Source organism: Rhodnius prolixus, unplaced genomic scaffold (assembly GCF_049639745.1).
Source record: "Rhodnius prolixus isolate KJV_2025 unplaced genomic scaffold, Rpr scaffold_7, whole genome shotgun sequence".
Taxonomy (NCBI): Eukaryota; Metazoa; Arthropoda; class Insecta; order Hemiptera; family Reduviidae; genus Rhodnius; species Rhodnius prolixus.
In genome coordinates this window covers 26,928,601-26,951,158 of record NW_027411582.1, presented here as the reverse complement: position 1 = coordinate 26,951,158, position 22,558 = coordinate 26,928,601, and the positions used below count along the sequence as shown (strand labels likewise).

General features: G+C 31.9%; 1 protein-coding gene across 29 annotated transcripts in view; it reads left to right on the top strand.

The window, feature by feature from the left end:
• Positions 1-22,558, top strand: part of shep (RNA binding motif single stranded interacting protein alan shepard) — a 392,464-nt gene that overhangs the window by 349,138 nt on the left and 20,768 nt on the right. For 8 of the 29 annotated variants that reach the window (XM_074114614.1, XM_074114612.1, XM_074114611.1 and 5 more), the window contains 3 exons: positions 12,651-12,752; positions 16,411-16,650; positions 19,545-19,661. In XM_074114614.1, coding sequence (XP_073970715.1) covers positions 12,651-12,752; positions 16,411-16,650; positions 19,545-19,661 — 459 coding nt within the window. The remainder of the gene's footprint in view (positions 1-12,650; positions 12,753-16,410; positions 16,651-19,544; positions 19,662-22,558) is intronic. The other 21 variants (XM_074114613.1, XM_074114610.1, XM_074114608.1 and 18 more) reach the window with 10 other exon arrangements.

The window sequence follows — 22,558 nt, the reverse complement described above, 5'->3', positions numbered from 1 at the left end:
GGATCGATCCTGGGCCCGGATCTCTGGAATGTGGCGTATGATAGCCTGCTCAGACAGGAAATGCCAGAAGAGACAGTTTTGGTTGGATACGCAGACGACGTGGCAGCACTTGTTGCCGCACGTGATGTCGAGAAAGCCCAACTAAAATTGAGTAGGGTGATGCGTATCGTCAATCGATGGATGACGGAGCATGGACTATCGTTAGCACTGTCCAAAACAGAGATTGTGCTCCTGACCAAAAAGAGGATCCCCACGAGCATATCATGGCATGTTGGGGAAGAAGTTGTGACCTCGAAGAGCACTGCCAAGTATCTGGGTTTGATGATTGATGGCAAGCTGAGCTTCGGTAAGCAAATTCAGAGCGCAGCGGATAAGGCCGCAAAGAGTGTCGCGTCCCTCAGTAGGCTGATGGCGAACGTTGGTGGCCCCCGGGGCAGCACACGCCGAGTGTTGATGAGTGTGACACACTCGATACTCCTTTACGGAGCTGAGGTGTGGGCAGATGCTCTTAACAAGGAGGTCTACAGGAAGAGAATGGCTCGTGTGCAGCGGCTTGGTGCGCTGAGGATTGCCTCTGCATATCGCACGGTGTCTGAGCCAGCGGTTCTCGTGATTGCCGGAGTGATCCCGATTGCACTCCTTGCTAGGGAACGCAAGATCCTCCACGAAAGGAGGGCAGAGGGGAGTAAGGAGGCTCTCTCCAGGGAGGAGAGGGATGGGACTTTCCGGAGGTGGCAGGCTTCCTGGGAAGATGATCTGCGGGGTCGATGGACCGCTAGGTTAATAAAGGAGGTAAAGCCATGGACGAAGAGACCACATGGGGAAGTGGACTATTACCTCACACAACTCCTGAGTGGGCATGGCTATTTCAGGGCATACCTGAAAAAGGTGGGAAAGGTAGAGGATGAGGAATGCCTTTACTGCCCCGGCAGTAAAGACGATGCTTCCCACACGTTTTTCTCCTGCGGTCGGTGGGAGCGGCTCAGAGGTCACTTCGAGGCAGTGATTGGGCAACAGACTCCAGACACTATAGTCGAAACTATGCTGGCCAGTGAGGCCAACTGGCAGACTGCAGCTAGGTACGCCAGGGACCTTCTTCAGCAGAAGAAGCAGGACCTGGACGACTGCCAAGTAGGGTAACACCGAGGGAAATACTCCAATGAGTAAAGACAGAGGCCTAGCTCTGAAGTAATGCTGGTCGCCAGTGAATCCAGGCTAGGCCTAGCAGCGGGGGGGTGTTTTAGCCGGTAGTCTATTTTGGGAGTCCGGCACAGCAGGGCCTCTGCGTGCGTAAACGCATTTCACCCCTCAAAAAAAAAAAAAAAAAAAAAAAAAAAAAAAAAAAAAAAAAAAAAAAAAAAAAAAAAATTCTTATTATTGCTATTATTATTACTATTATTTACTACTACTATTATTATTGTTATTATTACTATTATTACTGCTATTATTATTATTATTATTGCTATTATTATTAATATTATTTTACTACTATTATTATTATTATTATTTACTACTATTATTTTCAATCTTTAAAAACGCTAAATCTTAAACTAAGATAATATAAATCCGAGATTGAAATTCTTTAACGAATTTATCTTACTATAAACTCTATAAAAGTGTCCAAGCCTCTAGAACCTCTAAAACTCTCGTTTAATAGTAAATTGGGAAAATACTGTTTCTCTTAACGAGGTATGTATGAGGCTTTTCCAAGATTGTGATTTCTTTTTTCTCACTTGGTCCTATAATGATGCTGAAATAGTATCGTGTATGGCTGTTATTATACTCTTTGTTCAGATTATCATTTAATTGTAACCTCAATAGTGAATCCCTTTTTCTACAAATGGTGGTGTACCTTCTAATTGTTATTGAACTAATGAGGAAGAAGACTTGAAGCGCGACTTTTTATGGATTTCTACAGCTCACCATGGTTACAAATAAATCATTCTTTTCAGTCAATCCAATTTGGTTTTTCTTAAACCGTTTCCTTTTACTTGATTCCTGCTTTTCAGCCAATCATCTCTCGCGAGATCTTTTCTTAGGGGAAATTTACGGTCAACCATATTTCGAGATCTTTGACTTTATCCGCCATAGCACGCTAACCGGTTTCGAAAAGTGTGTCCAGAGGTAGATTAATCCATTTTGATGTAAAGATTTCAACTTTAGCTGACTAGTAAGCAAGTTTAGGTGGAAGACGGTGGTAATGTCAGTGGTGAGTAGACTCCAAACTAGATCTAGCAATCTTTGGAACTTAGCAATAGCAAAGCAATGAATTAAACAATAAACATGAGACCATTCTTTCTTCTGACTCAATCGGTTCTTAGTTAGTTAATACTGTCTTGTGTGGAGATGCTGTGTGTATCTATCAAGCCCAGTAACAAGATCAGTCTTCAAAATCTGGTTCCTCCTTTACAGGGTGTTTACGGAGGAGTGATCGAAACTTCGGGAGGAGATTCAGCAGCTCAAATGCAACAAAAAATATTCTCTTCACTTTGGCCCGATTCTCAATAGTGTCCAAGATATTTGCATTTTTAATTTTTCCGTCGATATTCGCGTTTTTCGCCATAAAAACGGCCGTAACTTTTCTATCCTCTGTCCTACAACAAATCTGCTTATTCCAAACGAAAGAGCATTAAATTTCCAATAAATTTGCTTGGTACAGAGCCTCAAAACGTTTCTTGTAACAATGAAATTTTTACTTTAATGTCTAAACATTTCGTTCTCGATGATTTTTGTTAAAATTTTCAACTGCAATTTTTCAGTGGTTAATGAATCAAGGAATCACATAATTTCAGAAAAAGTTGCGCATTTATTGAGCTTCAAGATCATATGGATTTTTTTGGTTTTTAATAAAACCCTACCCCGAACAGAGGGGTGTAATTGCAGAAAACTGGGATTTTGCGAACTGACTTTTCATTACTAATTTACTCAAATGTCAATTTTCGGAAAAGTAACAAAAAGAAAAGTAACCATTTTAGTTTTTAACAATTATTATTTAATAAAACGGAAGTAAAAAATAAGGTAGCAATAAAACGCAGTAGTTGACTACAATTGTTGGTGCAACTTATTTGAATGACATAATGGAGGTTTTTTGGATCAAAGTTAATTAATAATAATTCAAAAATAAAATGGTTATTTTCTTTTTTGTTCCTTCTCCAAAAATCGATTAGTTTTGAATTATTATTAATTAACTTTGATGAAAAGAAACCTCCATTTTATCGTTAAAATATGTTGCTCAAACAATTGTAGTCAAGAAACTAAAAATTTGCCACAATTCTTTCCCACTTCCTTGTTTGAATAGTTGGAACGATTTTTGTAGCAATTTTAACTAGGCACCTGCCTATTGTACTTTTTCACTTCTGTGTTTTATTGCTACTTTATTTTTTACTTCCGTTTTATAAAATAATAATTGTTAAAAACTAAAATGGTTACTAAAATGGTAAAAATTGATATTTGAGTAAAGTACTGAAAAGTCAGTTCGCAGAATCCCACTTTTCTGCATTTACACCCCTCTGTTCGGGGTAGGGTTTTATTGTAAACCAAAGAAATCCATATGATCTTGAAGCTCAATAAATGCGCAACTTTTTCTGAAATTATGTGATTCCTTGATTCATTAACCACTGAAAAAATGCAGTTGAAAATTTTAACAGAAATCATCGAGAACGAATTTTTTAGACATTAAAGTAAAAATTTCATTGTTATAAGAAACGTTTTGAGGCTCTGGGTTAAGCAGATTTATAGGAAATTTAATGCTCTTTCGTTTGGAATAAGCAGATTTGATGTAGGCTAAAGGATAGAAAAGTTACGGCCGTTTTAATGGTGAAAAACGCGAATATCGACGAAAAAGTTAAAAATGTAAATATCTTGGACATTATTGAGAATCGGGCCAAAGTGAAGAGAATATTTTTTGTTGCATTTGAGCTGCTGAATCACCTCCCCATTTTTCGACCACTCCTCCGTATACACCCTGTATATAAATTTTTTTTACGAAATGTGAACTTTACATGGCTCCCAAAAAATTAATAAATAATTAATTAGTCTAAGGATTCAAGATTGGCGAGGAATCGGAATCGGTCAAATAAAAAACACCAACTCCTCTTTTTGCCAAAGTTTCGACAAATATATTGTTTTTCTTCAGGGCCTGGATATTACAAATACAAAACAAAACAATCTATGTTACTGACTCTGTAAATTGTTTTGTATTTGTAATATCCAGGCCCTGAAGAGGACAATATATTTGTCGAAACGTTGGTAAAAAGACGAGTTTGTTTTTTATTTGAACGATTTCTCGCCAATCTTGAATCCTTAGTTTAACAATTGACGGTCACGAAACCGATATATTCATTAATTAGGCTCTTATTAATTTTATAAAATAGAACTTATTTTCGATAATGTTCTGTAAAATTTATTTTAAAAATTTTCTTTTTTCATTTAAATATACTTTCAAATCATTGTTGCTCATTATGTTTTTTGTTTTAGGTAATCGTCCAGTCTTGATACTGACAGAAAAATCTTAACTAAATCGGCTCTTGAACAGGTTTTTGTTTTGTTTTGTTTTTAAGTTGGCCTAATTTTCACGAAATTGTAGTCAAATGACGAGAGATGTACCAATGTAACGATCTTAAAATCGAGTCAAGTATTAAGACACAAAACACCACTCTGCTTTAGTCATCCTTGCCCTTAAAATGACCCTCAAGTATAATTATCTGTTAAAACAAACAGGGTATAGTGTTTAGTGGCCCTTAAAATAATTATCCAAGTATAATTATCCGTTAAAACTAGCAGGGCATAGTGTATAGTGCCCTTAAAATGACCCTCAAGTATAATTATCCGTTAAAACAAGCAGGGTATAGTGTTTAGTGGCCCTTAAAATGACCCTCAAGTATAATTATCCGTTAAAACTAGCAGGGCATAGTGTATAGTGCCCTTAAAATGACCCTCAAGTATAATTATCCGTTAAAACAAGCAGGGTATAGTGTTTAGTGGCCCTTAAAATGATTCTCAAGTATAATTATCCGTTAAAACTACCAGGGCATAGTGTATAGTGCCCTTAAAATTACCCTCAAGAATAATTATCCGTTAAAACTAGCAGGGCATAGTGTATAGTGCCCTTAAAAGTACCCTTCAGGTATAATTATCGGTTAAAACTAGTAGGGCATAGTGTACGAGGTGTGTTCAAAAAATAAGGTGAATTTTCATTTTTCTCAAAAAATATTTATTTATTCATCGATTTTTATTTGGTCTCCTTCAAAGTAGTCCCCCTCAGATATAATACATTTGTGCCAGCGTTTTTTCCAATCCTCAAAACAGTTCTGATATGCACTTTTTGGTATGTCCTTGAGCTCTCTCAGCGATTCGGTTTTTATCTCCTCAATCGTCGCAAAACGCCGTCCTTTCATGGGTCTCTTCAATCTTGGGAACAGGAAAAAGTCACAGGGCGCCAAATCTGGTGAATACGGTGGCTGAGGCATGATAATGTCATTCAACAATTCCTGAGCGATGCTCATGCGACGGTTTTTTTTTGATCAAAATTCAGCAATTTTGGAACGAACTTCGCTGCCACACGCTTCATGCCCAAAATTTCAGAAAAAATTGCATGACATGTGCCAACCGATATGCCGACATCCTCAGCAACTTCTCTAATTGTGATTCGACGAGTCTTCATAACAATTTTCTTTACTTTCTTAACATTTTCATCGGTTGTTGATGTGCTGGGGCGTCCAGGGCGAGCGTCGTCATTCGCATCTTCTCGACCTTCTGTGAAAAGCTTGTAACACTTGTAAACCTTTTTTTGACCCAGAGTACTCTCACCGTACGCTACTGTCAACATTTCAAGTGTTTTTGAGCACTTAATTCCATTTTTTACACAAAATTTGATGCAAATTCGTTGATCCATTTTTGTCGACAGAAGAAAATCGCCGAACTCGCAAAACACTTGCCTTATTTATGCCTCTCACAAACAAACTAAACATGCTATATAGCTACAACTTTGAAAATATGTTCGAGACAAGTGTACCAACATAAAAAAAAAAAACATTCGTAATTCGAATGTACGTAGCCCGCGAAATTTGAAAATTCACCTTATTTATTGAACACACCTCGTATAGTGTAGTAATAATTGCAAAAAAAAAAAAACGACCGATTTAGCTTGCCAGAAAATCCGTTTTTCACTGATTGGTTAACTTTCCAACCACTTAGCAATTAAAACCAGGGTCTCAGGCGAATCCAAAATACTCGAAAAAGCCCATATTGGGCAGGCAAACTTAGGTAAACTTTTATTTCTCCTAGTCAAGATTTCATCTATAGAATAAATGCATTGTATGCATTTTAAAATATACTAAAACAGCAGTTTAATAACTTCTTCTCTTATTGAATCCATCTTAAATGAATTTTCTAAATAAAAATTTTAAATGCACACGTTTTTTCAATTATTTGTAAGGATTTAAAGAAAATCGGAAACATTTTTTTGGAAGAGCCAAAGGGGAAATATTAAAATAACTCTAAAGAGCTATTCTTTGAAATGGCCCCCAATAAGTGTTAAAATTTTGTGGAATTCTAATCAGCTCCTAAAACTTAAGTAACTACATGTAAGCAGTGCTTTCCAATGTTAAGGCGGAGAGAATTGATCACTAACTTACCATCCGATCTTATAATGGTGGAAGGACGTGAACTTAATTTTTAAATATTGTGCGTTGTTTTTTCTTCAGTTTTTAGATAGCTTTCACCAACATTGACATACATAAAAAATATACCATTTACACTCATAAAGATCATTTTATAAAAAAAAAAAAAAACATTTTTTGGACTCAAAGGATCTCAAAATTGTATTTCTGGTATATATATATTTTATTATTATTACTTGGAAAAATCAATTTTCAAAATCTACAAGCTTGCAATTATTCGTCTTGCAAGGATTAAGAGAAAGTTTACAATCTTGTTTGAGAAATGTTAAATTTCTATTTTAATAAATAAATGCGAGTGAAAAGTGCTGATGTAATACTTATTATTTAGTCACTGCAACTAGAAGGGAGCCAAATTTTGTGCGTGCGTTCGTTCGGGGTGTGTACGTGAGAGAGAGAGTAATTTTTGTAACCTACTTGCCTTGCTAAAGTTAAACATTCTAAGCGCTTTATTTTATTTTTATTTTTTGAAAAGCCTGGCTTTGTGTTGAATGCTCCGATACTGCATTTTATTAGATTCGCTTCTTACTCTTTTTTTATTTCTTATGTTGCTTCCGAATTTTTCACCTTCTTAATGAATAAATTGTTCGATAATTAAAATTATCTAGATAAGTAAACAAATACTACAATTGGAGATAGTTTTTAAATATTTGTATTAGCGAAGGATGTTCGTTTTGGAGGTTAATCACATGACGCCAAAGTAATAATATATAGAACAATAGTAAGACCACTTGCAATGTATGCCACTGAGATGTGGGTACTGTCTAAAGAGAGCAGAAAGGTTGCTTCGGGTGTGGGAGAGAAAGATCCTGTAAAAGATATTTGGCCCACGCTTTGTGAGAACGGCCAGTGGAGGATTAGGAAAAAAAGAAGAATTGTACCAGATGTACAAGGAAGAAGACATCGAGACCTTTATAAAGAGAGGGGTCATCTACGTTGGTTAGTTCTTGTTGAGAGACTGCCTAAAAAGGCTCCCCCTACTATGGTCGTCCCGGTCGGTGGAGCTCGCAGGAGAGGAAGACCTCGCTTGCACTGTCTTGGACAATCTCCAAGATGACCTCACCTCAATGGGGGTGTTTGACGATAAAGAATGGACGAGGCCCGGTTCCTTTAGGACTGTTGCGCCATGAATAGTTAGAAATAAATATTGCAACAACTAATACCAATAGATTTTAATTTTACGGGAGGCCGTTCGTAAAGAGAATTTTGGGTTTGGTTCGCCATTTAAGAGCTGAATTTCTTGTTCTTCTAATTTGAGGTGCGAGGAACGAATTGGATTAATTAAATATTTCAAATACGTTGAATTAAGTGGTTAAAAATGATCTATACCATTTTTGTAGTCACAAGTTTACAAAATTATTTGATGCATGCGAAAATGTAAGGCAGTACTAAATTACCAAATAGTTTTTTCTGAATAGAGTAGCAAAATATCCATAACAGTTTTAAAGATCTTTTGTCTATACCTCGTATGACATTATTTATGTGTACAATGAAGAAGTAATGTGTATGTCATGGACGGGGAACAGTAAGCATTTTGGATTGCCTGCGTTCCTTCCCCTTTTTGGAGGAACCGCCCCTTTAATACAATATGTATCTGAATGTAATGTAAAGTGCAGTGCAGTTTGGCAGTGGATACACTGAACTCCAAGCTGTTTCACACACCAGAAGTGTGATTGTTAGGATTAGATTATAGTGGAGGATGTCTAGATTCGATTTCAAGGTGTTAGTCTTAAATATTTCTAATAAGATTGAAATTCCAGCTTAGCTCGAACAGTTTGTCCAGTCCTCTGGACATTAAAAACTATGCTAGATATTCAATTAGAGACAACCTAAAAGGCAGTGGCTCACTCCGGACGTTCTATCTAGGAATCCACTTAGCTTTAACTCTTCTTTTATCATAATTATGCTTTAGCTGTAAAGGAGGAGCTATTGTCTAGCCCTGAATGATCTAAAACCCTTACGCGAGGCCAACGTAAGTGGGGTATACTCACAGTGCATGACGCTTTTGCATCCCAAGAATCCAGAATACTAACTAACTTTGCCCGGCAAAGGGAGGTTATGAATTTAAATTTTATAATTAATTGTCTATTGTCTATTTCAAGTACCAGAACGTGGCTAACATAATCACACAATATAACTTCAATTTTTAGGCAACAAATGTTTTAATTATTATTAATAAAGTAAAGAACTTTTGCAAAAACATGAATTTAAAAAAAAATCAACATACTGTTTACTAACTACCATAATTATTGAAATTATAGATTTGCAAAAAATCCAATATCTTTTAATATAATGCTGTTGACCATAGTTATTCCGATTTAGAATTTCTTTACACGAGATCGTCCTAAAATAAGTAGACAATTTGATTTTCAAAGCATTCTTTATTTATTTTAATCAGCCTACAAAAAAAGACAAATATTTCATTAAAAATTAAGTTTGGTAAACAGATATACAGAGATTTGTTACATTAGTGAAATTTACACCTAATAGTTACACAAATTTATTTAATATTAAAAGGTTGATAACTTTATTCATCTTTTAATTACAATTTATTTAACAGTTTCCATTTTATTTGAGTATAAAATATATATATTTAGTTTTAACAAAAATGCAGAAGATGATATCAATCATACCATAATTTTTGCTCTTTTTTTTTCACTATTCATTAAACTTGCTATGTTTTTTTGGGAGCTTTTAAAATGCCATCTTGGGTTTCGAAACGTTAGCATGTGTAAATTGTTAAAAAAAATAGTCAAAAAAGCGATGCTTTTTATTTGGCCAAACCTAAATATTTTGAAAAGAAACTCTTCGTCTTAGAGAATCTGTTAAAAAAAAAACCCGTTACTTCCAAAAATCGTCAGTAAAGTGAATTTTGGGAAAAAATGATGGGTAAATAAATAAAAAATAATAATTTGAACAGAAATTTACTGGTGGCATTTATTGCTATTTGTGTTTTAATTGCTTAGGTGTACCTTTGGTGAATTTAATTATTAGTTTTTATAAAAAAGGACACTTTAGCGAAGTGTATTATTACCTAGGTTAGAAGTAAAAACCTAGTTAATGTTGATCGCCATTGACAAAAAAAAATAAGTCTTGACTTTGATGCGTCAATATCGGTGAACTGCTAGACCATGTTGCAGCTAAAAATCTTTTAGAAATTTTAAAATATGCGATGATGGAAAGTTTTACCAGAGAAAATTTAAACTTAAATTATTGAAGTCGAATTTATCCAATTTGATGGCGAGCTGGAAGAGATAGTACATATTTTTCTTATTTGAATGCATTTCTATAAATTCGATGGGCTGATTTGAAACCATATTTCTTTTAAATAAACACTTATAAATTACTATTAATTGTGAGTAGAGCGCAATCAAGCCTTGCGTTATTCAGAAAACCCATTGCGGATTTCCCCAAAGTGTAAATATAATATAAGGAATGTTGCTAAATGTTCTTATGCAAGTATTTGTGTGATAGACAAGAGTTCTATCTGCAGATTTGCTAAAGTAAATCGCTGATCTAATCACCTCTGGGGAGGCCTTGTGTTTAATGTGGATAGGTGAATCAGTGTTGAGAGTGTGTTGTTTAGACCGGTGGAAGTATAGTAGAGGTGGTCACTTCTATTCTTAACGACTGGTAAACTCTTAAGGAAAGCGGTGACCCAAAACTTATTCCGTGTAAAAATCCACAGAGATAACCAATAAATAGAAAACACTCCAATATCTGATGTGAAACTTGATTGTTTTCTGGTTACTAATAAATAATTGTTACTTTTGATAAAAAGAGTAGTGTAAGTTTGAAAATTGATACTATTTAATAACATTTTGAGGAGTACCTGGGGAGGTTCTAAGCTGGTTCACTATGTGAACAGAAACGTGGATCTAGATGTTCACTAAGAGGTACCTTGAAGTTTTTATCCCCAGTTTATGATAAAAGGCCGGGTCTTGTTCCCAAGGCATTTCAGCCAGAGAGGCTTATTGTACTTATACCCTTGGAAATACCCCCTTAATTGATAGTAAAATTTTGTCATGTCAATAGAACTTCTTGTATCTGTTTACCATGGTAAATTAGAATCACCAATGACACGCGATTGTCAGCGGTTTCTAAACATCATTTTTACAAATAGCTTTTTAATCGTATTGCCGACCTGTAAAGGGTTCAATTTATTTTCCCATTAAACTAGATTCATTCAATCTAATCCATTAAATTGAAATACAGTCGACTCTCGATAAATCGAAATCCAAGGGACTACAAGAAAAATTCGAATTATCGAGAATTCGAATTATCAAGAAGGGGGGAAAAAAATCGAATTATTAAGAGTTTTTATTATGTATATGTGTATGTACATAGGTATATTGAAAATACGTATGAGCTTATCTAAGTTTTAGACATGTATAGCCTCAAGTAAAAAAGTAAAAATAATGAAAACGACAAAAAAGAACAAAAAAATTACATATGTATTAACATTTCAATAAATAATAATATACATATGTACCTAATTAAGAAAATGAACAGTTTTTTGTTTCAATGTGGCTTGACTTAGTAGAATAGATAGCGTTGATGGTGGAATATTGAAAGTTTTGGCGATATCTTTCTTTTTTCGAACCACTTTTCACGGCTGCGATAATTTTTTTTTTTTATCGGACACTTCCCAACGTGACAAACTAAGAAAGAGAATTGGAAAGTTAAACTGGGCTGAAAGAAGGGAAACATTACGCAGGAAATGAACAATAAAGCGGAAAATGAGAAGTAAACATTACTAGGGAAAATTCGAATTATAAAGAGGGGAAGCAAGCGGCCTCGTTCGAATTATAGAGCCTTCTCTCCCCCTGTTTTTTTTTTTTTTTTTTTTTTTTATGATTTAAGGCGCGTCAACATCTAAGGTTATTGGCGCCCGGAGCTTTTTTCAGTGCACTGCCGGCCTCCGGACAGTGTTCTCTCGTTACAGACAACACTGTCCATCACCGGACAGTGAGCTGTAAGAAGCTCCTAGGAAGAGAAAAATCTAAGGGTCAGCTGCTGGATTCGAACCCGGGACCTCCGCGTGGGAGTCCAGTATGCTAACCTCATAGCTAATCCCTTCCCTATCTCCCCCTGTTGTTAAGAAAAGGATTTCGAATTATCGAGCGTATCTAAATCCACTGAATTTTTTTTTCGATTTACCGAAGTTAGCAGCTGTAGAGTTTGAATTATCGAAAAATTCGAATTATCGAGAGTCGACTGTATATTAGCTTGAAGATTTGTTCGCAACAATTTGAAACATTGGCGCGAATGTTCCATCTCCGTGACGAAGTAAAATAAAATAAGAACATAATGGGAAATATATTTTATTTATCTTGATCTTTTAATATTTCTTTTTACATCCAACTCTGTTTATAAGTTTTTACTTTCTTTGTATTTACACAGAAAAAAGTTTATTTTATTTCATCCTTTTAATTTTGTTTATTTGATATTAAATATTCTTTCAAATATATTAGTATTCTGATTTAGAAAGCTTTATTTTATATTAGAAAACAGATTAGATAATGTAGTAGATTAAAAGTATTATATTACAAGCATACATTAATATATACTACACAAAATCAAATTTACTGCGTTGTTTATTTTATTTTTTTTTATTTAAAAAATATCTAAGTTTGAAAATTAAAATTGACGTTTCCATATATGTTTTTTTTTAATTTTAATTTTTAAAGTAAATTTCTTCGTTGACCACACTATAGTTTTATAATTAAAAAAGGAAAAAAAAACAAAATTAACTATAAAAATTTAAAACATGATTCAATCAAAACACTTGATTTAAAAGAAAAGAAAAATAAATTAAATTAAATAACTGAAATAACGCAACTGAAAATACTGTAAATCGGTTATTTTTGTTTTTTTTTTATTTATTTATTATTATTATTGTTTTTCTTTAAATAAATAAAATACCAGGCATACTGTACACCTATATTTTGTTGTTATTTTTTTTAATTTCAGCACTTGAACCCTCGGCTTAGGCGGTCGTATTCGAGGCTACACATGGTAGAGTGTGAATTTTCTAAATATTTATCATCACACCACCCTCATTGGCAAGCATGGGTATAATATTTTGAGTCCAAAATATAGTTTTTAAGGAAAAATAAATAAATCGGATACATTGTACACAAAAAAGTTTTTAAAATAACAGTACCATTTCTTCAGTTTCTGTTATTACGCTTCTATTTATTATTATTATTATTATGTTTGTTATTAATTATTTCTGTTTAGTCAACTAAAATTAAAAAAGTGGTAATCTTAAAAAAAAAGTAACTAAATTGTGTGAAATAATCACACGGCTTTCTCTTACTCCAATTCGCACAGTTTTAAAAGACTAATTTTATTTCGGTTTGTGTACAAACTCCGAATTAAATTTATAAGTGTAAGGGCAGTAATGGAGAAGATCCCAAATATGCTTCTTATTCAAACCATTATCTTCGAAAAACCACAAATATTTATTCAATAAGAATAATTTTTATTTTCTGCTTTACTGTATTTACAAAACAAAAAAAATATTTTACACACCAAAAAAAAACGAAGCGAATGAAGTTCTATAAACGAAATTTCTGACTGAAGAAATAACAGTAACCTTGGGAAGGTTTCTTTTTCGGAGCAAAAAGAATGGAGAATAGTCTCATGTTTTGCTGATTCAGACCAAAATTATTTTGTAGTGCCCACTAAATAACAAGTTTTAGAAAAATAAAATAAAATTGAGTTCAACTGGAAGAAAGATGGACAATTTCATCCATAATTTTCACCATTATGTTTTTTTGCCAAGCTTTTGAACTTTGTGGACTAGGTTTTCTTCAAGTCTGTGGAAAATATTTTATGGTAATGTACCTAAGTTAAAGGTAAAGTAATGCCTATTTTTTTTCAGTCGAGCTTTTTTACGTCCAATTACCCTAAATTAGGTATCGTGGATGCAGACGACCAGCAAATGTATACCACATACTAAAAAATTCTTTTTATTAACCATTAAATAAAATCCCCAGGCCAAGACCGAGAATCGAACCGTTTCCACAAATACATAACATATTAGCTTTGCGCCTTAATTTGTACATTAGTTTGGTATAATACTAAAATAATATATGAAAATTATTTACATTATGTTTAGTGAGATCAAAAGACACACCAACCTTTGATGTAAATATTTTTTTGTAAACTGTTTGTTTTATATCCAGCTAATGTATATTTTAAATCTATTAGTATAAATTATATTTCACAGCCCTTAAGATGGCCTAGTCCACTAGGTCGAAAACTTGGCAAAAAAAAAAAAAAAAAAAAAGTAAAAAAATGCTGACAAATTGGCAGTATTCTTTCATCCTATTTAATGATAATAGTCACAAAAAACTATGAACAATATTCTATTGTTCTATAATGGTAGTTAAGTTTCCTTTTTATAGAAAAATATTTTGTGTAGTTCTAGTTTTGGAGTCTTTACAAGTAAATATGGCTAAGCCACTGATATAATATCTAGAAAGAGCACCTAATGAACGAAACCTAACGCTCTTCTCCTCCCAAATCAACTCTCATAATAAAATTACTTTGACAATAAACATTTTAATAATGAGTAAGTTATTAAGTCAAGTTTAATCTTATGTTTTATTGGTTTAAAAAAAAATAATAATAAAAATCGTGAAAAGTTTGAAATAAACTAATTCCAGAAATTTAGACTTCTGATCATTCCATTTTCTTATTTTCATAATCGTTTTTATTTCATTTATTTCTCGTTACAAAAATATCACGACTACATATTACATTAAAATAATACTTTTAAAGATAAGCGTAACCGCTACACCGAGATGAATTGTTTTCTAAAAATCAATTTTTGTATTCTAGGGGATCTTTCAAAAACGTTTTCCACTGAGAGCATAAAATTAAAACTTTATTACGATCGTAATGCTTCCTCTTACAAGGAGTAAGAGAAAGTTAAAGTGCAAAAAATTAATTATTACTGGGCGAATAAAAAAATATCATTATTTTTCAAATTATTTGGAATGTAAAAACTCATTTTTATTTTTCGAATGATTTATTTTCTTTTTCTTTTTTTTTTTTTAAACAAAAACAGCACTTTTAGAGAACCTTGCACTTTTTTTAAAAAACTAATCTTTAATATTATTTTCTTTTATATATTTTGTAAATAAATTTTTATGACAATATAACTCCCAAGTATTATTAATTACTTTTATTAATTTTTTTGTTATTATTGCTATTATTCTTATCTTCACCTCCATATCAGTTTCTCTTTAATTTCTCTTATTTTATTTCAAAATGGTTGCAATTTTTGTTTTTCTTGAGAATGTGTTTTAAAATGTTTTAAGAATTATAGACGAAGACTGTTGACAGATCAGAATGAATGAAACAGTGCCTTATATTTATTTTGTATTTTGTTTTTAAGAACTTAGTACTTTGAAGGATATTATTTTGGACATTAGTTTTAATTTATTCATTTTTAATTTAAAAAAAAAAAACAGAAAAAAATAGTTTAGAATTAGGCTGCCTTTGAAAATCTTCGGTTGTTGAAACTGTGTTGGTGCGATCGTTCATGCAAAACAAGTAAAATACATTTAGCCATATTTTCTCTCCGAGGAAAAAGCCCCATTCTAATTTTTTGTTTATTTCTTATATTGAGATCGTTAACAAAACTATTTTGAAAGAGAAGTGCAATCTTATCTCATACTTGAGATCGCAGACCTGATGTTCAGAACAATCTACAAACTTTACTTTTTGTAGACTGTGAAATTTCTAAGGTATTTGATAATTATTGTTTATATTATAAATAAAGTATACATTAGTGGAAAATGGTTTTGTACAATAAATAACACAAATGTTCGAAATTACTCCTCCTTTGTTTTGCTGGTTACTTGAATAGTGATTTTCATTTTCATATTTTCCCTGATATTCAAGTTTCTCACTTTTCAAAATGAACCTCTTAGTGGAATTATAAATTTGTTTCTGTCTTATACCATTTGTTAAGTGAGGAAGGTTACATGTTATGCATCGTATTACTTAAAATATTAAACAGTAATATTAAAACAATGAAATGAAATTAACGTAAGCTATTATAATAATTTAGAAATCTGAATGTTTTGTGTAGAAGTTATTTTTTGAGAAAATAAAAACATATGTACATTTGAAGTAACACGCCATATAACCTCCTCTACTCATTCAGCATGTGCTGTGTAAGACAGAAACGTTAATGGTTGTCCAAGTATCAACACCTAATTAATGAAAATTTGAAGCCGATTAAAAGTATAAAAACATGTGTGATTTAGGTATTGTTTAAACATTGTTTTGGTATTTTTTTGAAAGAAATTGTGGCATTTATTAGATCCTTCAAAACAACTGCAGTAAAGATGTGCCAGTTTCTTGTCCAACTTTGCTTGTTTTTGCATTAATTATTCGCGATTTTACAATTTTTTATCAGTTATATTATGATTTTATAATCTGGAAAGTATAATTTTTGGGCCAAACAAGAAGTACTGTTACTTTAGTGCAAGCGTCTTCACTTGTGAATGCAAGAATGGACTGCCAAAATTTAAATAGCCTTTAGTAGTAAGAATTTCAAAGGCAGTTTAACATAAATATGTGTTCTTTCTTAGAAGATGTTAAATTCAAGCAAGTGTTTTTAAAATTAAATTATACATTTTTAGTGTTAAATTATTTTTATTATACTATAAAAGTGTTGTTCTTTCAAAGTTGATCATTTGATTTTTGTCAGTTACAGACTGGTCAGATGGGTTACGATACTTCTGGATGTGGCAGTGCCGCAGGTAGCCAGAATGGTGTCTCCGGTCAGCACATGATACCTGGTTCTGCAGCTGCTGCGGCTGCGGCTGCTGCAGCGTTGGCACAGTATGGCGGCTATCAGGCCCAAGTTTCCAGCTATCCTTTGCAATCATGGCACAGCGTTGTACCACAATATACAGTCATGCAACCTCCGCACATGTCACAAGTGGAGGTCAGTATTATTTACAATTTTAGTATAATATTTAATGTATTATGTTAGATGTTTTCTTTTGTAAGTTTAATGTCTCCTCTAGATGTTTTTTTTTCATGAAAATGATTGTGTTAGATCATTGATTCGATAAACAAAATGATTCCAAAAGTGAAGGGTTGGATTCAATTATTATGTTCAAAAGATTTTTAACTAAAACGTAATATTGAATATTAAGAGTGATAAGAAGCCATCTGTATTTGGTATGCTTTGTAAAATTTCTTTATTTTATAAAAACAATGCGAGTGAGTTTCTAAAAAAAAATACATTATTAAATTACAAAGAGTTTTTCAAAACATCTGAACTAACACAATCATTAATTTTATCTTGTCTGCAAACATTATGTACCGTCATTAATTTATTATATTAAGTTCTATGCCTCACTTGAACGGCATAATTATTATTTAATCTCCCGTACAATTTATTTATGTTTGTTAAATTATAATTCTTTTACGCTGTTTTTATGTAGAAATTTGCTTCTAAAACAGCATCTAGGATCGCACTTAAATGTTTTTTTTTGTATTATTGTTTTTGTTGAAGTCTGAATGTGCAGTTTTTCGAATATTTAGAATTTTTTTATATACTTACAAAATGCTGAATTGGGGAAAAAAATTAATGTCAAGCCTACGCTTCTAGAGATAAGTAGAAACTTTTTTATTTATTATAATTAAATGATGCTTTTTTGGATATTAGTGCCGTGGTAGGGGCATTAGTATTTTTTGTTGGATAGTTTATTATTTTTAATTATTTAATGAAGTTTAATAATAATAATAAAAAAATATGACGTTAAGGATTGCAAAAGATTTAGGATAAAAAATTGCCAACAAAATTAAATTTGTGGGCCTCGAAGAACTTAATGCAACAGTCATTTTTAAATGTGATTTTCTTTGAAGGCAAAAAATTATATGAACTTTTTATGTTTGTCGACTACATCATTTTAAATTTGAGTTTTTATTATTAGTGATGGATGAGTTTTTCTGCAATTTTTACTAAATAAATACACTATAAAGAAAAAAGAGAAATTTAAATATACGTATAACCAAAGACTGCAAATTTTACAAATATCTTCTATAATGTGGATTCAAATATTCTGTATTACCGTTTGCTTTTGTATGATTTAATTAAGATATGAAGAAAATCTAAAAGAATGGAATCTAAATCTATTTGTCCCAGAAGAATTGAAATATTTCGGATAGTGATTCATATGGATAAGATCTTCCAGTGCTCCAATAAAAAGAGTTGGATTTTAGCACCAGTAATAAAGTGGACTCCGTATAAGAGAAATTTCACATTTTTGGAGTAGGATTATTGAAGAATGCTTGATCGAAGTGTGCAGTAAATGAAAACCAAGTTTACAACAAAACGTTTTGAGTAGATAAGATGGAAGAACTGCTAAGAAATTAGTTTTGGAATAAATTTTAGAATGTTTTGAGAAAAAAGGAGAATCAAAGTTTAAAGAAAAAAAAGAGTAGAAATGGTCACTAATAAAAGGAATATGAAAAAAATGGTGAGCAAATCTTAGAACAGCCATTATTATCAGCAATATTATTCCAGTTTTATAAGTTTCAACTTTGAAATTATGGGAAGTTCCAATGAAACAGTTAACCTTCTAAGTAGATAAACATGCTTGATATCTACTTAAATTTTCTTTAATTCTAAACGAACCTCGTTATTTTACTAAATAAACAGGCAGAAAAATCGGTACTAAAATTACCTTTTATTAGATTATTGAAAGTTGAGAGATGTTTAGTTCTGTTAAGTACAATTAGCACTCATTTCATATTCTATATAGCGAAAGAAACATAGGTTAATTTTTTATTTAAAAGTGAAAAGATTATTGCATTTTTGATAGATTAAATTTTCAAATCACATTACTACAATTCGACAATCTTCGGGTTAACTACAAATACTATTTCGACCTTAAGAAGACCAACTAGTATTTTTATTTAAGTACTTTCAACACTTTATAAAATTTTAAAGTATATTTGTTTCAAATGATTGAATTTAACGATTTGATTAAAGTTCTTTTTAGTATTTATGACTCAGAAATATCATTTCATAAATGTTTTAGATTTTTGTAAAAAGAAATTTCTGATTTTTCTTTTAAGAAAGTGAAACAGAAATCTTAAATTTTTACATAAAAATGTATTCCCATTTAAAAGATCAATGTTCAGGCAGCATTTTCTGATTTTATTTATTTATTTATTTTTTATTTAAAACATTATTTTCAATCTTTCGTCATATTTTTAATTTTAAAAAAACATTTCATTCAGTCTTTTTAAAAAAAAATCAATCTCATATATATTTGTTATAAAGCCTACCTGGTCCTCACCTAGTTATAACCTACCGATTAGAGATTCGTTTTTGTAGGTTTATTTGTGTAAAGAAGGGCTATTTGGTGAATTCGTGCTTGCAGTTAGATTTAAAAAAAATAAAATCCAAGACGAACTTATTTAAAATAATAAATATTAGGTTCTTATTATTTTGTTCTCAATATGACAATTTTTATTTTAACAGGTCCATCACAAACACGAAACTTTTACCGACATAAAAATATAGGTGTAATTTAATTAAATATTTGACTTGTAATAGAAAACCTACCAGTTGGTTATAATTTCGTTATAACCTGTTAGTTCTTTTTGCTTTTCTGTATAAAAACTTTTTTGTATGTTGAAATATATAAATAAATAATGGACGAATTTTAGATAAAAACTTTTTAACAAAGGACAGTCTAAGCAAGAACAGTTATTTAACAGCGAAATATTTGTTTAATACTAAAGAAATCAGATCAGAAAATTAAGATGGCCCCAAATCCTTAATTTTAATATACTGACTGTAGTGTATGCTGTATACCGTAGATGTGTACTGTGCAGATGATGCAAGGGACTGATCCGAACTCCGCTGTTCAGTATGCACCTGTATTAAGGCAACTATCTGCTCACATGAATACACTGCAAATCAGCCCAGCTACACCGGTTAGTTTGAAATCTTTTTTTTTTTTTTAATTTTTTTTTTTTTTATTTACCGATATTAATTATAACTGGAGGAAAAGTTTGTAAATTAAATTCGCTAGCTTTGTATTTTAATTGTATTGTTGACTTACTGAAAATATGTATTCATAATAAAGTAAACAATTTACAAACTATTCAGCCAGAGGTTTTGTTTTTATGCTCGGATTAATCGAATACAAACTAGTGCTCGCTAATGTGTTTTTAAAGAAAATTATATATTTTTTTTTTTTTGGAACATTATCATTTTATTATTATTTATTTATTTTTTATTAGTTTTGTTTTACAAATTTTTGAATAATTGTCTCTACATTGAAAATGAATATAAATGTATTCGTCTCTTGTAGAATTATATCGTTGATTTCAACGTTGTCGATAAATTATCGATATCTGATCGATATCTACATGATATCTGATAAAACAACATAGCTATCGATCTTTTTGATCTTAAATACGTTTTTTTTTAATGGTTGGACTTCAACATGCTAAAAATTTTTAAACAATGTGATCGCCGAATTATTTTCATTTTCAAACAAGTGGTGCAATGGAGTGCGGTTCTGCTAATAAGCTTTGTAAATATGCAAGGGGCAAGTACCTGTATTAATAATCTTTTTGATTGTATCCAACCATCAAGAGTTGGGTATAAACCTGGATCTGGACTTAACGCTTTCTTTTGTCCTAAACAGAGTATTTTTTTTCTATATTTCCTTACCAGTTTTTGATGAACGTTTGACTTTACCAGGGACTTTAAAGCTACCTGAATATAGAAAATTCTTACTTAGTCATGACTTTTTAATGAAAGATAGTCATCAGGCGCCTATCCGCAAATAATAAGTTATACAGAAGATGAAATTTGTCTTGGTCTTGGTCATTATCTGATGGTGTAAAATTAATTAGGCATACAAAGTGTAACTATTTGATTGATAGTTTTATACTTTTGCAGCTTTGTAACTATACGCGTTAGTTTTCAAGAATTTGTATAGTGTTATCGTGCTTCTTAAAAAAAAAAATAATAACCGAGATCGAGGCGTTCATTAAATCTCAAATAAAAATATTCGCGAATCGTTAGTTGATATCTTCACAGTAAGGTTCAGAGAAGTGATCCTGAGCAGAAAAAAAAAGTTGATCAGCAGTTCCGATAGCTTTTAAAATATTTTGTCAGTTGATGCGTCAAGCTCAGTTTGTGTTAAAAGAGTGTGGTGCATTTTATAAAAACTAACGATTATAGCTGTTCAAAATTTGGTCCAGTGTTTTCATTCAGCTTTAGTAAATAGCGAACAAGAATTCTACCAGTAAAAGATATTTTGTAGACTGTGCAATGAAATTTTTAATTTTTTTAGTTAATAAATCTAATGGTTGCAGAAAAAATACAATATTTAACTCGAGTGTAAAGTATTTTCCTCACACTCGGCAATTTGCACTTGCACTCGCCTCGCTTCGCTCGCTCGTCCGTGCAAACCCTGCCTCGCGTGAGGAAAAGTGCTACTTTCCACACTTGTTAAATAAATAACTATATTTGAATTTTTGATAACAGTGTATGATTAACATTTGACAAGCTAAGCCCCAAAAAAAAAAAAAAAACTTAATGCAAATTAAGTACTCGTTCTTAAAAAGGTAAATAATATTTTTTTTATTTTTCTTATCTCTTCTTCTGTTTTTAATTATTGCATAACCTAGTTCTGTTTAGTTTAGTAATTTTAGCTTTCTTTTTTTTTTGGAGCATGACTTACCTGAGAACACATTTCTTAAGGCTCTTTAAGTAATAGAATTAGAATATTTATTTGCAAGCTTAGCGGTGACAATAGTGCCTTAGCATCCGAACTATGGTTTCCTAACCGAAGAGCATCCAAACAGGGTAGGTGTATGCTTAGTGCCTTTTCTTTGTGACGTACAAGAAGATTTACTACAAGCTGGTGGATAATTTACACACAGAAAGCTTTGGTACTCAATTATTTCCTTGAAAAAGAAAATTTAAGAAAAATGTTTTCAATTTTTTTGTTTTAACCTCTCTCTCGTTTGTGCTACAATCAGAGCATTGGTGTTACCTGTACAAGGATAAACAGTAAGAAGTAACCCAGTGAGTAATACTCCAAATCACTAAAGTATTAGTCCACTCTCTTCACTAGAGAGGAGGAGAAAACCACGTGGTGAATAGTCTTTTAAAAGACATCTTTTTTAGGGTTGTCAAGTTGAGTTCTAGAAGAAGGATTTTGAGCTAGAAGGTTGGTGTATGTGGATTGTAGGTTGAAGTGGAGTTTCCTGTATCAGGGTTTTGGCGACTTGATTGATAAAAAGAATGTTAAGAAGGTTAGAGACGTAAAAAGGAGCAAGTGGATCCAAGTATTTTAGATTGTAGAGATTGAATTCTTTGGCGATTGGAGCGTTTGGTTGATATCCACAGCTCAATTCCTTACGCCCAGATGTTTTTTTTTTTTTTAAACTAGAAGAATAATTAAGTTTTTTTGTTGTCTAGATATGGTTTAGATGTATCGTCTTAAGTGTTACTGAAGATGTTCACTATTGGTAGAGGTTATAGAAGACTCTTGGAAGACTATTTGCTACGATGAGTGAAAGTGACGTTTTAAGTCTTAGTTTCATTAAGCTTAAATAGTCCATCTCTTGAACCAGTGTTTCAATAAGGAGCGGTGTGATTACAGATTTCTGTGTGCTATTATAGGACCATGATTAGTGAACAGAAAGGAGGTTTCATCTGCTTCTGTGAGAAATTTATTATTAGGGTCAGTTATTAGGGTCTTTTGAAGTGTAAATCTAATAAAAGAATAGGACCCAGAATTTCGTAATGTCGAGCTTTCAAAATGTGTACAAATTAAAGGTGGACTAACAAGTTCAAAAATAAAAATAAA